We start from the raw sequence: 19,441 nt of genomic DNA on the forward strand, positions 1-19,441 counted from the left end.
CTGCCCCAAGCCCTTCCATCCCTCCTCTCTAAATGAGGGAGCTGAGGACTCACTTCCAAGGTCTCTTCAGTCAGTGCCTTCCGCTACATCACCCTGCAATCTCTCTACTTATATAAAAGCCATAGGCTTTCAGCCGGCTACCAGGGACAAAGCATCGAGATGAAGTCAGAATATTGGAAACTGGGGCTGACTCTCGATTCCAAGACCTAAAAAATTAACTCATCAGCTGAAGGGCTTAACGGAAGACACCACCCAGAGAATATGTAAATTACACACTGGTCTGTACAAAGGAGTTTGCATTTTAAAAGCCCTCTAGGGATCTCACTGACACCTCCCCTCCCCTACACTTTGCCCAAAAATACAGAGCAAAAGGAAAGTCTTTTAAGGAAGAGGACTTCAGTAAACAGCAAGACAGAATGAACCTAGCCGATAAACAACCTAGCCGATAACTTAACCTAAAGATAAACTTAACAGATAAACCTACTACATTCTTTTCTGTAGCTTGAATAGGAATTAAGAGTAGGGGAAGGTCCTCCACGTACAGTTTGTCTACACAATGGATATTTTCCAAGCATTGCTAGGAAATGGGTGTAAATTGTAGGAACATTGCAGGGAAATGTAAGGTTTGGGGGAGGTGCATCTTGCAGGATCCTGCAAACAATAGTCACTAACTCCCTTCCTCTCCCTTCCCAGTGAGACCAAGTAGCTTCAAAGGCCTGATTCTGCATTTAAGGAGTCCTCGAATTCTGGAGGAAAAAGTTATGAACCATCACAAGTTACCAAATGGATACCTGGGGCTGAAAACATGATCTACCTCATCTGATAACCTCAGCAATTCCTACTCTTAAAAAAAAAACTACTCTCCCCCACCCCAAAACAGAAAAAGGAATGCTTTGTCTGCAATCAGGGAGTAAAGAGAAAAGAGTAGAATCCCATAGGATTCTCACTTGTTCTGCAATTCTCAACAGAAGTCTAAGCATGTCATCGTGAAAGGTGACAGGCTTTGAAAACCCAGGCAGACCACACGCTGCTGAGTTAGAGAACAGAATAGCGTGTTTTGCAAGAAGGCCTCGGTTTAATTGCTCAGGGTTTACAAACATTTCGCAATTTGCCATTACATTTTCAGTGGAAGTGCCAGGATTTAAGTACGCATGATGCGACTGTCCAAGTGGTAGCTTTGGCATAAGCAGAATTTACTAACGTCTTCATAAATGCGCCCCATTATAGCCAGGGCATAAGTCTTTACAGAACTGTATTTTGGAGTGGCTCCTGCATTTAAGAGTACATACTTTTTTCCTTTCTCACTCAATAAAAGCATATTCTCAGCACCCAGTAAGGCCCAAGCCCTGCAGGTAGAAGAATGACTGAAATACAGACCATGGCCTCCAGGCCCTCACATCCATAGTGGTTTTGTAAACTCATTTTCTCTTAACTCTCTATTTACATATTCACTTGTCAGCATTTTATTCATTCCAACACACTCAAACATTTTCATGCCATAAATTATACTATTACTTCTCTAAATAAGCGCTTTGTTAGCAATTATATAAAAGCAACTGATTGGTACTGAACTGGGCAGGACTGAATTAATTTAAATGTAAAATGTGTCCCAATGAACTCAAACAACCATCTTGTATTTACCGAGATCAATGCCTCTGGGGCAACACGCTCCCCCTTCCCTGGGTTTGAACCAACAAAATCCAAGGGGGTAGGGATGCCGAGGGCTTCTCGCTGTACGGCACCTTCGGGAAAGAGGAGCTGTGCTCATTCATTTTTAAAAAAGTTTTAACCTAATAAGCTTTGAAGTTTACATTTTTACACTAAGAAGAATCTAAAAAATAAAGTAGCAACTGTGCCTGAAATCTGCTAAGTATGATGTCTGGATGTATAATTCCCCTACTACCTCTACTCTCCTCATCTTCCAAACAGCATTTGCCTAAAATGACTGGATGCCCTTACATTTCTACCAAGTTGATCTGGGATAGTTAACTATGGAGCACCATGGCATCAGGCTCCTAACTGGTGGAGGTCAGAGAACTGGGGTGCAGTCTGACGTTTCCACCAACAATGAATATGTGCCAGAGATCAAGTCACTTCAACCTGTCTAGGCTGATAGATGATTGCAAAATGCCATATTTTAAATACAAAATGAAGGAAATGGTGTCTTTTATCTCCGTAAGAACAGAGAAAGTCAGCTGTCAGTTTCGTGTCTTGATACATTCTTCCGAAGATATAGTTTCTTATAAACACTTGGATGGCAGCTTTCTAAAAGCAGAATAAAGATCCTTTTCCCCTGGTGACTTCTTACAGGCACGTACAAAGGACAGCAGGTAATCTACGTCCTCTTTGCCTGCTTTTTCACTAAGGAACAATCTTGATGCCCAAGACTTAAAGCAAAATAAGACCTTATAAAAGATGGGAAAACACGGGTGAACACTACCTGTTTGGGACAACCTTTACCGTCTTTCAGCCTCACACGGAACTATTAGCTCTGTGAGAAGCACATATTTTCTTTTCTCCTGCATCTGCCTTTTGAATAACAGGTTTGGGCTTCTTGAGCCCCACCCCATCTTCTAACTCAGCCAAAGAACACTCTGCTACAACTGACCCAGCAGCGCTGGAATCTGCCAGGGAAGGGAAAGCAAATCTTCAGAAAGTGGTCCATGCCACCCCGGCCCCCAAACGACCCTGAGCCCACACGTCAGTTCAAGTGAGCATCTCTAACCCTTCCCTCCCCAGCCCACACCCTAGTAAGGGATGCAATGTGATGTCATCAAGCCGATTTTCTCAGTGCCTGAAAACTTACAGAGTGAGACCTAAGCAAGAAATAACAAGATAAGCTTCCTGCTTGATAAACTTAAAAAACAATCTATCACCACAACTTTTATATATATGTTCATTGGGTTTTCTGGAATTTCACTGAAGGCCCATATTCATCAGTAATGTTCAGAAAATGCAAAAAGCGTTAACTTAAATTTTTTTTAATATATATTTTTTAAACATTGGAGAGTCATTCTGAGATGGCCCACACTCTGTCTATGGAGTGGTTATCTCCCTGAATAAATCTGCTTTCAAAAAATACATTAATTAAAATAAAATATCGGAGAGTGAGACTAGCAGATAGAAATCTTTGACCAACCTTCCCTGGCTCTCTGTACAGGAATAATCATAAATACCAAAGGACACCTGAAAATGGAATAACTGGGACTTTAGGATGTCTGGAAAGTTGAGACACAAGATCATTTGCAAGAAAAAAAAACAGAAAGACAGCTATTCTTTATTAAACACCTACTATATATCAGTATAGAGCACTAGCTATATATCAGCTTAGCTAAATCTCAGAAAACCTAAGAAGCAAATCTTTGCTTCACTTTTCAGGTAATGAAATAGAAGGTCAGTGGAGTTGGGTACCTTGGCCAAGATCAGGCAGTCAGTCAATGGGAGGGCTGGGATTTGAATCCAGGCTAACTCACTCCAAAGTCCAAAAGCTTAATTACTGTGCTAAAAATGGTTTCATCATTACCAAAGAGGAGTTTTCTATAAACTACACCTCCTCCTATTTAAAAAAAAAACAAAAAAACAAACAACTCCAAGTAAATCTAGAGCCTCTTCCAATGATCTACACAACTCCCAATTCCGAATCTTTCCATTGAAATGGACTTTTTAATGTGTGGAGTAAGATGTCTGACTGTAAGAACCCCACCCATCTGATTCCAGTCTACCTGCCTACCTAGAGCTCCACCATAGCAAATCCACTAATTCCTCAAGGCGCTGAACCCTGAACAAGTAAAAGCTTCATCCGCCATGCCTAAGAACTATTTTTCAGAAATTATGCCAAATCCACGGGCGGGTTTAGTTACTGGACATTTCAAAATGCATGACAATACGGATTTAGAAAAATAAGTCTTATTGTTTTTAGTCCCAAACACATAACAAGTATCCTGTAATTCTACATGTTGAAAAACTGCAAACAAAGTAAACTTTCTGTGGTTCTGAGTAAGGAGATAATTGTTTTCCTCTCCTGGTCAGACAACACATGGTGAAGCGATAAACATCAGTAACATCAGCCTCTTCCCAAATCCGACTGTGAGAGCACATCAGCCGAACAGTATTTATTTACATCTATTCTTTGAAGGACTCTGTCTTTTCCACACCAACTTCTCAGCAGGTGTCCCAGGTTAAACTGTGGCATATCATACCCGTTTGTTTAAAAAATATATCTTTGATGTGATCTGTGGCTGGTTATCTTTTTAATTAGGGTTTGAAATCCTAAACCGTGTGTATTTAACCCCCTAAGAGCTACAGCCGGAGAAGGACGACCCCGAGGGGTGGGCTTGTCGAGTCTGCGAGCGCGAAGGGAGCGCCGCGGCGCCGGGGTGCTGCCTGCTCCCGGGTCCCGCGACCCGCCCTCCCCGCGCCTCCGCTTCTCCAGGTAACTCACCAGGATGCCCATCACGTCGGTCCAGAGCCGGGAGAACGCCTCGGACAGACCAGCGCCCGCCTCAGGCTCCGGCGCGGGCTCGGCTTCGGGCTCGGGCGCCGCGCCGGCGGCTCCCGCGTCCTCCTCCATGGCCGGGTCCCCGGGGCGCCCTGGCCCCGCAGCCGTGCGCGCCCGGTCCCCGGCGCCGGTCCCCGCCCGCCGCGTCACCACCGAGTCGCGCCTCCGCGCCTCATCCCAAGCGGCCCCGGCCTCCGACCCGGCGGGGGCCCCCGGCAGGCGCCCGCACCTCGGCTCTCGGTGGCGACGGGCCGCGCGGCTGACAGGTCCAGAAACTTTCCCAGCCCGGCTCGGCTCGGCTCGGCTCAGCTCGGCAACCCGGTAGCAGGAGGCAAAGTTCGCACCACCGAGTTTTCCGGCGGGGAATTCTGGCAGCCCAGAAGCAATGCAACCCGCTGCAAAGGCGTCTCTTCCTGTGACGGGGACCGACTAACTAGGCACGAGACTTATTTCTTCCAGCAAGTCTGGGCAGGGCCCCGCGGGGTGACCGCGGCGCCTCTGGGACTTGGAGGGTACTTCCCGGGCCCCCTCTCTTCAAAATGAGCTCTTCCAGCTCCACATGACTCTCTCCCCTTGATGCTAAAGAAAGCGTTTAGCAACAAAAGGTGCTCTGATGTCAGGCTCTTTGCATGGAAATGAGCCGCAGACAGGAGAACAAATCGCCTGTTGAAAGAGCGGCCGCGCTGCTGTCTCCCGCCTGCACAAGTTTCCAATCACGCTATTCACTGGCACAGTTTGGGTCACAGAAACTCGAGAAAGTTAATCTTTAAGCTGCTCCTGCCGAAGGAGTTCCCAAGTAGTGTAGTTACCCCGCACACCTCGCCCCTCCTGAGGTCAAGCGACCTCAGGAATTACAGCTCTGCCTCTGGCAGCCAAGACTTGGAAAAACAAGTGTGAAAGCTTGGGCACGAGCCATTGTTTGTATCGTGTGTATTACAAGGGGGGACATTTTGGTTCCTGGGCGGCCACAATGCCATGCATTGCTTGGGGTGGCAGCTATTTAGGGGGAACGCGCTTTGGGTTTTAATGGTCCCTTTACAGTAAGGGGATAGGGAAGGGCCTTTTTCAAAAGGAAATGTTATGGTTGTAGCCATTAAGCCAACACACCTGGGGCCCCGTGTGTGTTTTTCTAAGGACAAGATCCATGACGGATTTATTTTATGAGGGAAATAGCCCTGTAGATGCATTTCTCCTTTTGTGATTGTTTCTTTAAAAGCCACTCAAGAATTCTCGCTGGGAGATGACAGTCCGCGCGTCACATCGGATCTGGTGATTGATCGCTTTGTGAAACAGTTCAGAAACTACAGTGAATCGCCCCTATGTTAAAGGACTGAGTGGTACAAAAACCCAGGTGAGGTGCCCCAGGGAGAGAGCCCTTGCTCGTTTTGGAGGGCTCTGGCTGTCTTTGTTTTTTCCTTCTGAACCCACATGAAAGGAGGGGTACAAGATCACGTCCCTTGAAATTCCCCTCCTAGAGCATTAATTACGGGATCCAAAGGATGAATAGCCCTTAGAAGAAAGTTCAAAATTGAAAAAAACTGGAAAAAAAAAACTTTTTCAAAGGTAATTAAATTTATACGCATAATCCCCGATGACAAAGAAACAAAATGCAAAAGTTTCCCCTTGATGGGAAGGAGGCATTGTGTTGAAGTGGAGTGCTGGGTGCAGAGTCAGTATGACCAGGCCTGCTGCTTTTCCCTGGGCTGAGGCTGGAGTTAGATCAGGTGCGTGTTCTAAGATGCTGGGAATCCAAATAAATTCATTAAAGCATTGGTGGGCTTTATTATCATTACTATTATTATTACATCTATAAAGACATGAAAATAAGTAATCGATAGGAAAAGGTAAAATAACCATTGAGTTGATTTTATGTATACTTAAGAATTTCAATGTATTAGCCATGTGGTACCTTACTCAATTCAAGAAAATACAAAGGAGGGACTTCCTAAGTGGTCCAGTGGGTAAGACTCTGCGCTCCTAATGCAGGGGGCCAGGGTTCGATCCCTGGTGGGGGAACTAGATCCCACATGCATGCTGCAACTAAGAAGTCTGCATGCTGCCACAACTAAGACCCAGCGCAACCTAAATAAATAAATAAATATTAAAAAAAAAAAGGAAGAAGAAAATACAAAGGACAGTGCTGCTTCTACAGGGGGCGGCTAGTTTTCTGCATCAACACCTTCTGGCAAGTGACTGAGCATGAAGCCAAATGAGCAGGATGGTGGGGGCAGGACTCTCCAGCACCAGTCGTGAGTCTTTCTTCTAGACTCATCAGATCACCTGAGGGCAAAGCATTTAACTCTTCTGTGCTGCAGTTTTCCCATCCTAGAGGAGGCAAGGCCACACGAATTGCCATGTACCTCCTCAGAGGAGATGTTAAATTTCAGGGTCATCTAAAGATAGGTACCATTTGGCAACAATACAAACACACATATCAATATAACTAAATCTTAGCCAGCATTTTGGTACTTAGAGAATCAAGCTACCCTAGATATTTAAGCTCCTTGTCCTGGCATTCCCTAATAAATGGATAAGAAAATAAGTAATACCTTTGAGGGGGAAGGTTGCTACCTACAATTTTGCTGCCTGTACATAAATATGAAATTTTGGGCATTTTTCTACTTGTACGTAATAATTTTTTTGACCACCTGAAAAATGAAGCTGAACCTTTTCGCTTATCAAGCTTCATGATGCTTCTACTCAAAATGAGTCTGATTACTTCTCCCAAATTGAGTCTTTTCTCCTTTGGTTAATGTCAATCTTCCAAAAATTCCTTCAGGGGCTTTTTAACAAAATATAAAGAATAATTAGCAACATCACAATCATCATCAAACTATTTCAGAGTCCCATAGGGTACTGTTTACAAAGAGCTTTTTATAATAGAATTATATCCCACGAGGGTGGGACAGAGCCTTGAAGGTGATCTTGAATGATCACTCCAAGTGAACACAACTACATTGAGCAGAATCAAAGTCAGATGACTTGATTACTTTTAAAAGTTCTTTCATCTATGCTGTAATTTATTTGATTCCCACAAAGCTCTGTAAGGTGGGCAAGTGTAGATGTGCCATTAAAGACATGTATAGGGAAAGTATGCACATAGGAATCCTGCTCTCTCTCCTTTTCTCTTTCCATCAGGGCTCTCCCTCATCCAGCTCTGTGGAATTGTTATGATGTTGGTAAGTGAACTCCAAGGACAGAAAGGGATCTAGAAGAGAATTTTCTAGACACCTAGTAGAGACCCAAAAGTTGACTGAAATCAATTCTGTGGGTTCTGATAAACATTTATTGCAGTGAACTATCAGAATGCAGTCAATGAAAGTAAATATTGGAAATGCACCTGTCTCAGTAAGTGTTCCTTCTTGGAAAATTAGTCATACAGCTGCACATAGATGCGTGCAACACGGAAGTACATACATACACACATACACATATAAATGCAAATACTGGATTGCTTTGTAGAAAATTGTTCCTTACTATGTGGCAGGATTACAAGTTTAAAAGCCACTAGTCTAGAAGTCGCAGGCTGTTGCCTGCAGTCTACTTAGGACATCATTTTGACATAAGTAAAAAAATCTATTACCTGGCAGTAAAGGTAGAGTTTGGCAGTAACACAAATATAATGGGTTCAGGACAGAGCCCAGTTTGAATTTTCACTCAGGTTTCTATAAGACATTGGGCAAGTTATTTATCTCATCTGTAAAGTGGGATAGTTCATCTACTTAATACAGTTGCTATGGGCTTCCCTGGTGGCGCAGTGGTTGGGAGTCCGCCTGCCAATGCAGGGCACACGGGTTCGTGCCCCGGTCCGGGAGGATCCCACATGCCGCGGAGCGGCTGGGCCCGTGAGCCATGGCCGCTGAGCCTGCGCGTCCGGAGCCTGTGCTCCACAACGGGAGAGGCCACAGCGGTGAGAGGCCCGCGTACCGCAAAAATATAAAAAAATAAAAAATTTTAAAAATTAAAAAATAAATAAAAAATACAGTTGCTATGAGGTTGTGTGTGAAAATGCAGGCAGTAATTCTCTATGAATTAGAACTTTTTCCCCCCTTTCCCTCCCCCTATTCACTCATACCACGAGGTGATATCTATAAAATTTCCCTGTTCATACCTGTCTCTTGGGGTCACATAAAGGAGTAATTCCTAGCCCTGGAATGTGGCCGCTGAGTGGAAGGGCTGGGAGGTTATCTCTGGCAAGGTGGAGTCATAAGGGCTATTCAGTTTGGAAGTAAAAGTAGTAATAACAGTAATACCGATGTTATTTATTGAGAATCAACTCTATGTCAGGCACTGTGTTTGATGTTTTAAAAATATTTTATTTAAACTTTAAATAGAATTTATGACTTCTCACTATGATCCAACCCTCCCACCCGCTCACTTCCCATTTCAGTACTCTGTTACATCCATCCATTGGTTCAAGCTACCAACCTCAGAGACGTGCTTGAATCCTTCCCACACCTCACCATCACTCCCATCTAACCATGGACAAGCCCCGTGGATCCTACTTCCTAAATATGTGTCAAGTTCATCCACTTCTCTCTGTCTCCACTACCACACACCACCTTAGTCCATACTAGCTCCATCGTTTACAATATTTTTTTTTTTTTTTTTGCGGTACACGGGCCTCTCACTGTTGTGGCCTCTCCCGTTGCGGAGCACAGGCTCCGGACGCGCAGGCTCAGCGGCCATGGCTCACGGGCCCAGTCGCTCCGCGGCATGTGGGATCTTCCCGGACCGGGGCACGAACCCGTGTGCCCTGCATCGGCAGGCGGACTCTCAACCACTGCGCCACCAGGGAAGCCCCATCTTTTACAATATTTTATCTAGATCAGTGCTTCTCAAAGTGTGGACTCAAGAACAGAAGCATTAGCATTACCTAATTTGTTGGAAATGCAAATTTCCGGCCCCAGCCTCCAAGCCTGCAGAGTCAGACACTCTGAGGATGGGACCAGTGACCCGTATTTTAACAAGCTCCCCAGGCAATTGTGAAATCTGCTCAAATTTGAGAGCCACTTGAAACTATGGGAATGTCAGAATAAGGAAAAGGAACGCATTGCCAAGGGAAGGTGAAGTTGTAAAATACAATATGCTGAAAAACTAAACCAGCGGATTGCTTTTTAAAATTAACTGGTAAAAGAAACCATCATGAGATATGTGAATGGAGATCCCCAAATCAGATGTTCAGAGACATTTGGCTTTCAAGGGCAGACGATAAAATATTAAATGTATTCATTGTAATAAAGTGTATTATCCATAAGAATAGTACATATTTTAGGAACACAGCTTCATTCAAACACTTGTTATGTTTTAAAGACAACACATTTTCTACAGAAAAAAATGTGAGATTAAGCAGAGATTAATAGAGAATAGACTTGAGGACACAGTGGGGGAAGGGTAAGCTGGGACAAAGGAAGAGAGTAGCATGGACATATATACACTACCAAATGTAAAATAGATAGCTAGTGGGAAGCAACCGCATAGCACAGGGAGATCAGCTCGGTGCTTTGTGACCACCTAGAGGGTTGGGATAGGGAGGGTGGGAGGGAGACGCAAGAGGGAGGGAATAGGGGGATATATGGATACATAGAGCTGATTCACTTTGTTGTACAGCAGAAACTAACACAACATTGTAAAGCAATTATACTCCAATAAAGATGTGAAAAAAAAAGCAGAGACTAAATCCAAAAGATTATAAATAGTCCAATTTTTTTTTTTACCATACTGCATTCTGAAATTGAGCAATGAAAACAGATAAACTCATTTAATTTTTTGCCTACGGTCAGCAATCCTCTCTGGCACTCTAACGCGGGGCATTCCATAACGCCTGGGGCGGGGGGGTGGGGGGGGAACTAACTTCAAGGAAAGACTGAAACGCCAAAACATTTTCCCCCTTGACAATCCCAAACACATTTTTTCCACAACTGCCTTAAAAGTGAGCCAAACCCCTGCTAAAGCATTACCTGTTTAAAAGCCTTTTCATCATGGAGTATTTGGTAAGAGAGACTGAGAAAAGAGCTAAGAGCAAACTAAAGAAAAATTAAAACCAAGTGAAGACAGCCCAAACAGGCTAGGGAGAGAAGGTAAATAAACAAAATGATGATTCAGGGCTATAAATACTTTTCTCTGAAATCTCTTCTTCCACTCTGATAAGCAAGGTTACTAGCCTAGCCAGTTAGGTTTTCCTCTGTGCTGATGCTATGTAAACACCACGGTTCTGCCTGGGAATCATTCCATCAGGCATAAAACGACGTGACTGATATTTCATCTTGCATAGTTGGGTCAGACTAGGTAATTTCTAAAGCCATTTGTAATTCTGAAATACAAGGATTCTGAACTATTCAGTAATACACATTATAGACAAGAAGCAAAAGACTCTGAGTGGGGTACCAACATTGAATTCACAATGTTTAAGGCAAAGGACCCAAAGACTTCAGCCCACCATGAAATAACTTCTGAATTAACATAGGAGCAGTGTCTCCTATGGAAAGCTGTGAGATTCTCTGAGAGCTACCTGACACTGAAAAGGAGAAAAAAAGGAAGCATGGAGAGGGAATGGTCTTTAGAATCATACTCCCCGCTATTTATCTTTTTAGCTTAGGAGAGTGTAAGAAAAAAAAAAAAAGGAATGTGTTAATAAGAGACGAAAGATTATGTTAAATATTTCCAAATTATGCAAGGACAGTCTAAAAAGCACAGCTGGGAAGTATCATCCACCAACCAAACTGCTTCATCCATCTTGTCTATTTTATAAACTTTACCCAACGAGAATGCCTACTTGGCTGTCTCTATTGCTTACAGATACTTGTGAAAAATATTTTTTTTCCTATTAAATATAAAAGCTCCAGTTAACACTATTGCTCTGCTTTTTTTTAAAATTTTATCAATTAATTAATTTATTTATTTTTGCTGTGTTGGGTCTTCGTTTCTGTGCGAGGGCTTTCTGTAGTTGCGGCAAGCTGGGGCCACTCTTCATCGCAGTACGCAGGCCTCTTCCTGTCGCGGCCTCTCTTGTTGCGGAGCACAGGCTCCAGACACCCAGGCTCAGTAGGTGTGGCTCATGGGCCCAGTTGCTCCGCGGCATGCGGGATCTTCCCAGACCAGGGCTCGAACCCGTGTCCCCTGAATTGGCAGGCAGATTCTCAACCACTGCACTACCAGGGAAGCCCCTGCTCTACTTCTTTGAAGTGCAATGTTATAGACATAGAACAAAAGATTCTCACTCACAAAATGAATCCCAGAAACCACAAAAAACTATTACAAATCTTACCCAGAACTGAAGTATTATCCAGAATACTTTGGTTGAACAATGAGAAAAAATAATTTATAATTAATGACATTTTTATATGACTATTAAAAAAGGAGGGAGGCATTGAGCTGAGTATAACATTCTGGAAAAAATATGTGTTGACTTATTAAAGCAAAGGAAAGTGTGATATCTTTTTCACTACTCATTTTTTTAAAGAGTCACATATTTACTATATAAATTACTTGAGGAAGAACCACGAGTCTTAGATGCACTGCCCAGCCTGATGGTAACTCTGTACACAGCCTTGCTTTACTCTGTTCTGTGTCTTTCATGGGGGAGCCAATATTTTGGGTTACAAGCAGCAAGATTTTTATACTCCTAAAATGTACCTGATGGCTATTGAAAAGAGACACTCCCATTCTTGTTTCTAAAGGAATAAAGAAAGGAAGGAAGGAAGGAAGGGAGGGAGAAAGGCAGAGAGAGAGAGAGAAAGAGAAATCTCCTAACTTTCCCTTTAGCTATAAAGTTCTATCCTTTTAGAATCTCAGAAACATATCTTCCTTCTTACGCAATCTAACTCCCTTCCTTTCCATGTATAGTAAGTTTTTCAGTCTCCCCTTAGTCATTCAAGGCCATTTTCCTCTTCTGGGTACTTTCTTTCAAACTGCATTTCCTGTGACACACAGAGGCACACGCGCATGTGCGCGCACACACACACAAAGGCTCAGTTATCTCAGTTTTTCTGAGCCGCCTTATACAATTGAAGATATAAATAAATGAACTTGGTGAAGAACTCATCAAAAGAGGTGGCACCATGAGAATGTCTCAATGAGCTTCTCACATATAGAGAGAGAAGTTTGAGTGACAGGACATTGGGGTCATGGCTACTTCTTTAAATAGTGCCTTGGTCAAGCTAAGTGAAAGAATTCCCTGTTTTAGGAAGCACATAACATGCTCTGCTCCTGTGGTGAGTGCTGGCTGGAATGGGGATTGAAATGTAAGAGAAATATTAATATGGATAAGCAGACCCCAGATTTTCTGCACCATTTCCCTCTCAAGGAACACAAATGTTTTTAAAGGAGCAAAAAAGTAGGTTGTCTAGGCATACATTTTTCCTATGCCTTATAAATGAAACAACTAGGTGCTAGCTCCTCTTTATCTAATGAATGTTCTCAAAAATCAGATGATGTTGATTCCAATTGCAAAGAGACACAACAAAGGCCCCTTGTTCTAGAAATGAGGTCATTTGGACAGTCTATCCATTAAGAAAAAGCCTATTTTGCTTTAAGAGGTCACCTATTGGGGCAGGAAATCCATCTTTCAGCCAGTGCACTAACATCTGGCCTAAGTCTTCTGGGCTGAAATGTCAATTTCCTGGTCTAAATGGAACACACATGAAAGGAAAAAAGATAAAAAATACAATTTTTTTTTTTTTTTTGGCCAAGCTTCACGGCTTGCAGGATCTTAGTTTCCTGACCAGGGATTGAACCTGGGGCCCCGGCAGTGAAAGCACCGAGCCCTAACCACTGGGCCACCAGGGAACTCCCAAAATTCTCCAAAAAAGAATTACTCTTTAGTGATCGAAACAAATAAACAAAAACTGTAAAATATCTGTATGAAAATTTTCTTTCTGTAATAACTCCTGAAAGGTAAAATTAAGAGGCTAGAGATTAATGACAGCAAAGGAACAAATCAATCATTCACTAGTACATTCATAAATAAATATACTTTAATTTAGAATGACTAATCATGATTCATGATGATTCATCCCAAGCTGGGTCAGATTTGCTTTTGTATTCTACTATGAGGAGGGGGAGGGGAGGAAATATACTAACTAAATTAACAGGATAAAACTTAAAAAAGAGAAGTAAAGGGAGGATATTTAACCAACACAAGAAAAAAATCTTCTCAAGCTGGTTAAGAGTGCCATAAGATATTTCATGTGTAATTCTTCTAAATAAGCCACTCAGTTATTACTACTTTTTGTACCCTTTCAGAATATTCCATAGTTTTGACTAGTCTCCTACTGGTTCAAATTAGAGAGATCTGGTCCATCATTCATTCATTCATTCATCAGGCAACAAACAATTGAGCTCTAGTTATGTCTGACGTCACGTTAGGTATTCACAAAAGACAGCCCTGGTTCTCAGAAGTATTTAATCAGGAGTGTAAAATCCTTAATTTTTTGAAATTGTTAAATTGTCCGATTTAGGTTCACTTTATAATTAGTGGTGATGTGGAGTCTAGAAGAGCGCGAAAATTGAGAAAAGGCAAATTTTCAGTCATACTACTAATCTAGGCAAGAGCTACAAGGATTAACAATAGGGGCACTTAGCACACGTACATCGGTTCCTGCCTGATCGCACACTGCTTTTTCAGCTTGACTTTCTGTTATGATCAAACATAGAGTTATTTTGGAAGGCTCTTATCTACTTTTCCCCACATTCTCTGTATTTCCTATTTTCTGCTTCTCTGTTTTGTTCAGTCTGTTCATTTTCCCTGAAATACTCCTGCTTTCTCCCTCCAGCTTTGTTGAGACATAATTGACCTATAACATTGTGTAAGTTTAAGGTGAACAACTTGTTCATTTGTTACACTTATATATATTGCACAATGGTTACCACCATACTGTTAGCTAACACCTTCATCACCATCGTATCACGTAATTACCATTTCTTTTTTGTGGTGAGAACATTTAAGATCTACTCTCTTAGCAGCTTTCAAGTATATAATACAGTACTATTGACTATAATCACTATGCTATACATTGGATCCCCAGAACTTATTTGTCTTATAACTGGAAGTTTGTACCCTTTGGTCAATACCTCCCCAGTTCCTCCACCCCCAGCCCCTGGAAACCACCATTCTAACCTCTATTTCTACGAGATCGGCTCTTTTAGATTCCACATATAAGTGATATCATACAGTATTTGTCTTCTTTCACTTAGCGTAATGCTTTCAGGTTCTTCCATGTTGTCACAAAGGGCAGGATTTCCTTCCTTCTCATGGCTGAATAATATTCTGTGAATCTATCTATCATCTATCTATCTATATCGATATCAATATCGATATAGATATCTCACATCTTCTTTATCCATTCATCTATTGACAAACAGGTTGTTTCCATAGCTTGCCTATTGTGCATAATGCTTCAATGATCATGGGAGTTCAGATATTTCTTTGAGAAGCTTTTTCATTCCCTTTGAATATATACCCAGAAGTAGAAATGCTGGATCATGTGGCAGTCCTGTTTTTAATTTTTTGAGGAACCTCCATACCGTTTTCCATAGTGGCTATACCAATTTACATTCCCACCTACAGTTCACAAATGTTCCTTTTTCTCAGGTATCCTTATTTTTTTGAAAGAGCCACCGGTGATTATGATGGGTAGTAAGGGATGAAATCCACTGGTGTAAGTGCGAATGTAAAACTGAGAAAGACAGAACTTGGGGAACACTACCATTCAAGAGAACAACATGGGGTAATGACACAGTGTCTGAGTGAGAGTAGTCCCAGGGGTAGAGAATCATGGTGGCATGATGTCAAGGAATTTGAGGGTAACAGGAAGACGGGAAGGATCAGCAGTGTCCAACATTATGGAAACGTCGATAGGAAGAGTATCAACTGAACGTTCATTTTAGCGGTCACTAGTAACTCTGCTTAGCCAGTGCAATTTCATTGTAGAGGAAGGAGTAGAAACAAGATTGCAGGAGGCTGAGGAAATGATGGGAGAAAAGTAGTGAAGAAAGATAACAGAAGGGGTCACAAGGTTTGAAGAAATATTTTTAAGCATGTGAAAGATTTGAGCGAATTTATAAGGCAAGCAGAAAAGGAATAGTAGAGGAGGAGAGATTGGAAATTTAAGAGAGGGTGGTACTAGAATAAGATTCCAGAGGAGATGATGGTGATGATAATAATAATTTACATTTTTGAGAAATTATTGTTGGCGGGATTCTCTTGTACAGAGTCCAAACAGACTACCCCTTTCCTGTTAACACAGGTTTCCTACTCAATAATACAACAAAATTGATCAGATTTAAGCATTCTAAGAAAGAATTACATTCTAGTCACATTTTGCTGATGCTAGACCCAGATCTTCACTGGATTTTAAGATTTTTACAAATCCTCATTCATACATTTCAGATATTTCAGTTCAATAAGCATTTACTGAATGTCTATTCCGTACTTAGTGGAAGGTATTTAAGCATTGGGGAGTATGAAAAGTCACAGATTCTGATCTTGATGAGCTTAGTCTTGTGAGGGAGTCACATAAATACTCTCAACCCAGTGTGATAAAAGAATCCATAGGCCCTTTATGAACTGAGAGACTGGATGGTCATGGCGGTCTAGAGGCATCATGGCAGCCTTCCTGTAAGAGGCTTCATCTGAGTTAAAGCAGTCTCAAAGGAAAGGTTGAAATTAGCCAGTCACATGGGAGCTAAGCTGGTTTCAGACTATGAGAACAACAGGAAAAAAGGCACAAAGACATAAAACAATATTATGTGTTGGAGGAACTTGAAGTTCTCTGTTTTAAAAAATGCTAGTGAGGGAATGAATAGCTAGCTAGTCCAAAGCTCAGAGAATGAGATGGTCAGTCACACTGCACCTAGCCTGCTGTCAACTAAAGAGGTTAGTCTTAAGGCTCTGGGAGAGCTCATCCTTTGTATTTTAATGCTTCCTGATTTCCTTTCTGAAATGGTGACCTTCATTTTACTTCCCAAGTGCACCATGTACTGCTGAGGGTCCCTGGGCTGAACAGGCAATGCCAACGCCTGCAATAACAGAGTACACATGAAGAGCCACGGGCACATTAGGGAGGGAGTTAAATTTGGAACACTTCACTAATGTGCAGGTCATACCTGCCCAAAGGCCATGCTGATTCTTTTTCTTTCCAATATTAGTAAATGGGCCACCTCCCTTGATATTTCCTAGCAGCAGTACCAAACAGCTTCATGCAGAGAATCTCATCCTAGATCTCCCCACCAACACTGTGATATGAAGTAATTTTCAATCTTCCTGGTTCTCGGGGTCCTTAACTCTAAAATGAGGAGGGGGGAGCTATTTGAGGTCTTTTCCATTTCCAATGTTCTATAATACTGTGAGTGAGTATTTTGGTATAGGAATTGTCTTAGGGAATAAGGAAGTAAGGAGATACCAAAAGTCTGGGGAGGAGGAAAATGGCTTTCCTGGTTAGTGGAAGGTATTTATATAACAGAAGGCTAAGCCATCTGGAAGACACCCCTTATAAGAAATGGCTTATGCATGCATTCTTTTTTTTTTTTTTTTTTTGCAGTACGCGGGCCTCTCACTGTTGTGGCCTCTCCCGTTGCGGAGCACAGGCTCCGGACGCGCAGGCTCAGCGGCCATGGCTCACGGGGCCCAGCCGCTCCGCGGCATGTGGGATCTTCCCGGACCAGGGCACGAACCCGTGTGCCCTGCATCGGCAGGTGGACTCTCAACCACTGCGCCACCAGGGAAGCCCTATGCATGCATTCTTGATGAGGCCAAGTGTTCCTCAGTTCTCCATCTAGAAATCAAGCAGTATCTTCAGGAAGGTGGCAATGGAACGTGACTGACATAAACAAAATTACAAATGTAAATTGGTACAAGATTCAGAAATTTGGCAGGATGCATCAAAATCCATAAAAATGTTCATATCCTCTGATCCGGTATTTAGACTCCTGGGAATTTATCCTGGTAAATTATTGGAAAGGAATCAGAAGCTCTGTGCTCAGAGGCTTATTACTGCACTTTTTACAACATTTAAAATTTAGAAAGAAGCTTCATATTCCACAAGAGAACAATGGTCAAATAAATGATGATATTGAAGGAATAATATCTATTGATTAAAATGTCAATATAAAGAACATGTAACAGCGTGAAAAAATACCCTCTGTATGAAACACTGAACTCTGAGAAATCTGGAGTGCATGTGTGCAAAGGTGAGACGAGAATCTACAAATATTATATGCCAGTGTTTGTAACCGAGTAGGAGCTCAATAAATATTTTTTGAACAAGTAAGTAAATGAAGTAAAATGAAAACTGGTGATGCATTAGGATGGTGGGATCTTGAATTAAATTATCTTTGAGAATTTTTCTATTTTTGTTACTCTGTTCTTTAATGATAAGCACAAAGTTAATGAAGGTTAAACATTTATTAAATGTTTATTGTGTACAGATCTGGTCCTACAGATAATATATTTTGCAATGCTACTTATTCATCACCTTCTGAAACATGCCTGCTACTTTTCCACCTCCAGATTCAAGCCTTCATGGAGCCAATTTCAATGCCGGCCAGACATTTGAATGAATGAATGAATACCTCAACAAATGAGTGGCAGAGATTGAAGCACAAGATACTGGTACCTTAAACCACACGGTCTCTGGTGTGCTGTATGGTCAGGAATTCTCAGTACTCACTCAAAGTCCTAGACTTCGAGACTCTCTATGTAAATAACTGCAAGAATTGGAAGGTTTGAGTTCCCGAAGCTGAGAGACAAAGAGAGAGTTCTTCTCAAAACCCTGTCTTAGAAAGCATAAACTTCAGTGGTTAAGAATCCGCCTGCCAATGCAGGAGACACGGGTTCGAGCCCTGGTCCGGGAAGGTCCCACATGCCGTGGAGCAACGAAGCCCGTGCACCACGGCTGCTGAGCCTGCACTCCGGAGCCTGCGAGCCACAACTGCTGAGACTGCATGCCTGGAGCCCGTGCTCCGCAACAAGAGAGGCCACCGCAATGAGAAGCCCATGCACTGCAACCAAGAGTGGCCCCCGCTCAGCCTGAGCGCAGCAACGAAGACCAAACGCAGCCAAAAAGAAAAAAACAAATACCGTATGCAGCCAAAAATAAAATTAAAAAAAAGAAAGCATAACCTTTTCAATTACTTCTGATCATTCTTTTTTTTTTTAACTAATTAATTTATTTGTGGCTGCATTGGGTCTTCATTGCTGCACGTGGGCTTTCTGTAATTGTGGAGAGCAGGGGCTACTCTTTGTTAAGGTGCGTGAGTTTCTCATCACGGTGGCTTCTCTTGTTGTGGAGCACAGGCTCTAGGCACACGGGTTTCAGTAGTTGTGACATGTGGGCTCAGTAGTTGTGGCTCGCGGGCTCTAGAGCACAGGCTCAGTAGTTGTGGCGCACAGGCTTAGTTGCTCCACAGCATGTGGATCTTCCCAGACCAGGGATTGAACCCGTGTCCCCTGCATTGGCAGGCAGATTCTTAACCACTGCGCCACCAGGGAAGCCCCTTCTGATCATTCTTGAATGCCTCACTGATTTTTTGTTTTTTGTTTTTTTAATTGGGGTATAGTTGCTTTACAATGCTGTGTCAGTTTCTGCTGTACAATGAAGCGAATCATCTATATGTACCCATGTATCCCCTCCCTCTTGGATCCCCCTCCCACCCCCATTCCACCCACCTAGGTCACCACAAAGCACTGAGCTGAGCTCCGTGTGCTATACAGCAGGTTCCCACTAGCTATCTATTTCATACATGGTAGAGTATATGTGTCAAACCTAATCTCCCAATTCATCCCGCCCCCCTTCCCCCACTGTGTCCACAAGTCCATTTCCTATGTCTGTGTCTCTATTCCTGCACTGCTGATTGGTTCATCTGTACCATTTTTCTAGATTCCACATATATGAGTTAATATATGATACTTGTTTTTCTCTTTCTGACCTTCTTCACTCTGTATGA

General features: G+C 42.5%; 1 protein-coding gene and 1 non-coding gene across 11 annotated transcripts in view; both read right to left on the reverse strand.

Moving 5' to 3' along the window:
- SASH1 (SAM and SH3 domain containing 1) overlaps positions 1–19,441 on the reverse strand; it is a 335,989-nt gene that overhangs the window by 181,945 nt on the left and 134,603 nt on the right. For 2 of the 10 annotated variants that reach the window (XM_067701816.1, XM_067701815.1), the window contains exon 1: positions 4,442–5,291. The exons of 5 other annotated variants lie outside the window; for them this stretch is intronic. In XM_067701816.1, coding sequence (XP_067557917.1) covers positions 4,442–4,570 — 129 coding nt within the window. In that variant the 5' untranslated portion in view covers positions 4,571–5,291. Of the gene's footprint in view, positions 1–4,441; positions 5,292–19,441 lie in introns of those variants that run through there. 3 more of the 10 variants (XM_067701822.1, XM_067701825.1, XM_067701823.1) reach the window with 3 other exon arrangements.
- TRNAE-UUC (transfer RNA glutamic acid (anticodon UUC)) lies at positions 13,213–13,285 on the reverse strand. Its single transcript has one exon. It is a non-coding gene; the product is annotated as a tRNA-Glu (tRNA).

This window comes from Pseudorca crassidens, chromosome 13 (assembly GCF_039906515.1).
Source record: "Pseudorca crassidens isolate mPseCra1 chromosome 13, mPseCra1.hap1, whole genome shotgun sequence".
Taxonomy (NCBI): Eukaryota; Metazoa; Chordata; class Mammalia; order Artiodactyla; family Delphinidae; genus Pseudorca; species Pseudorca crassidens.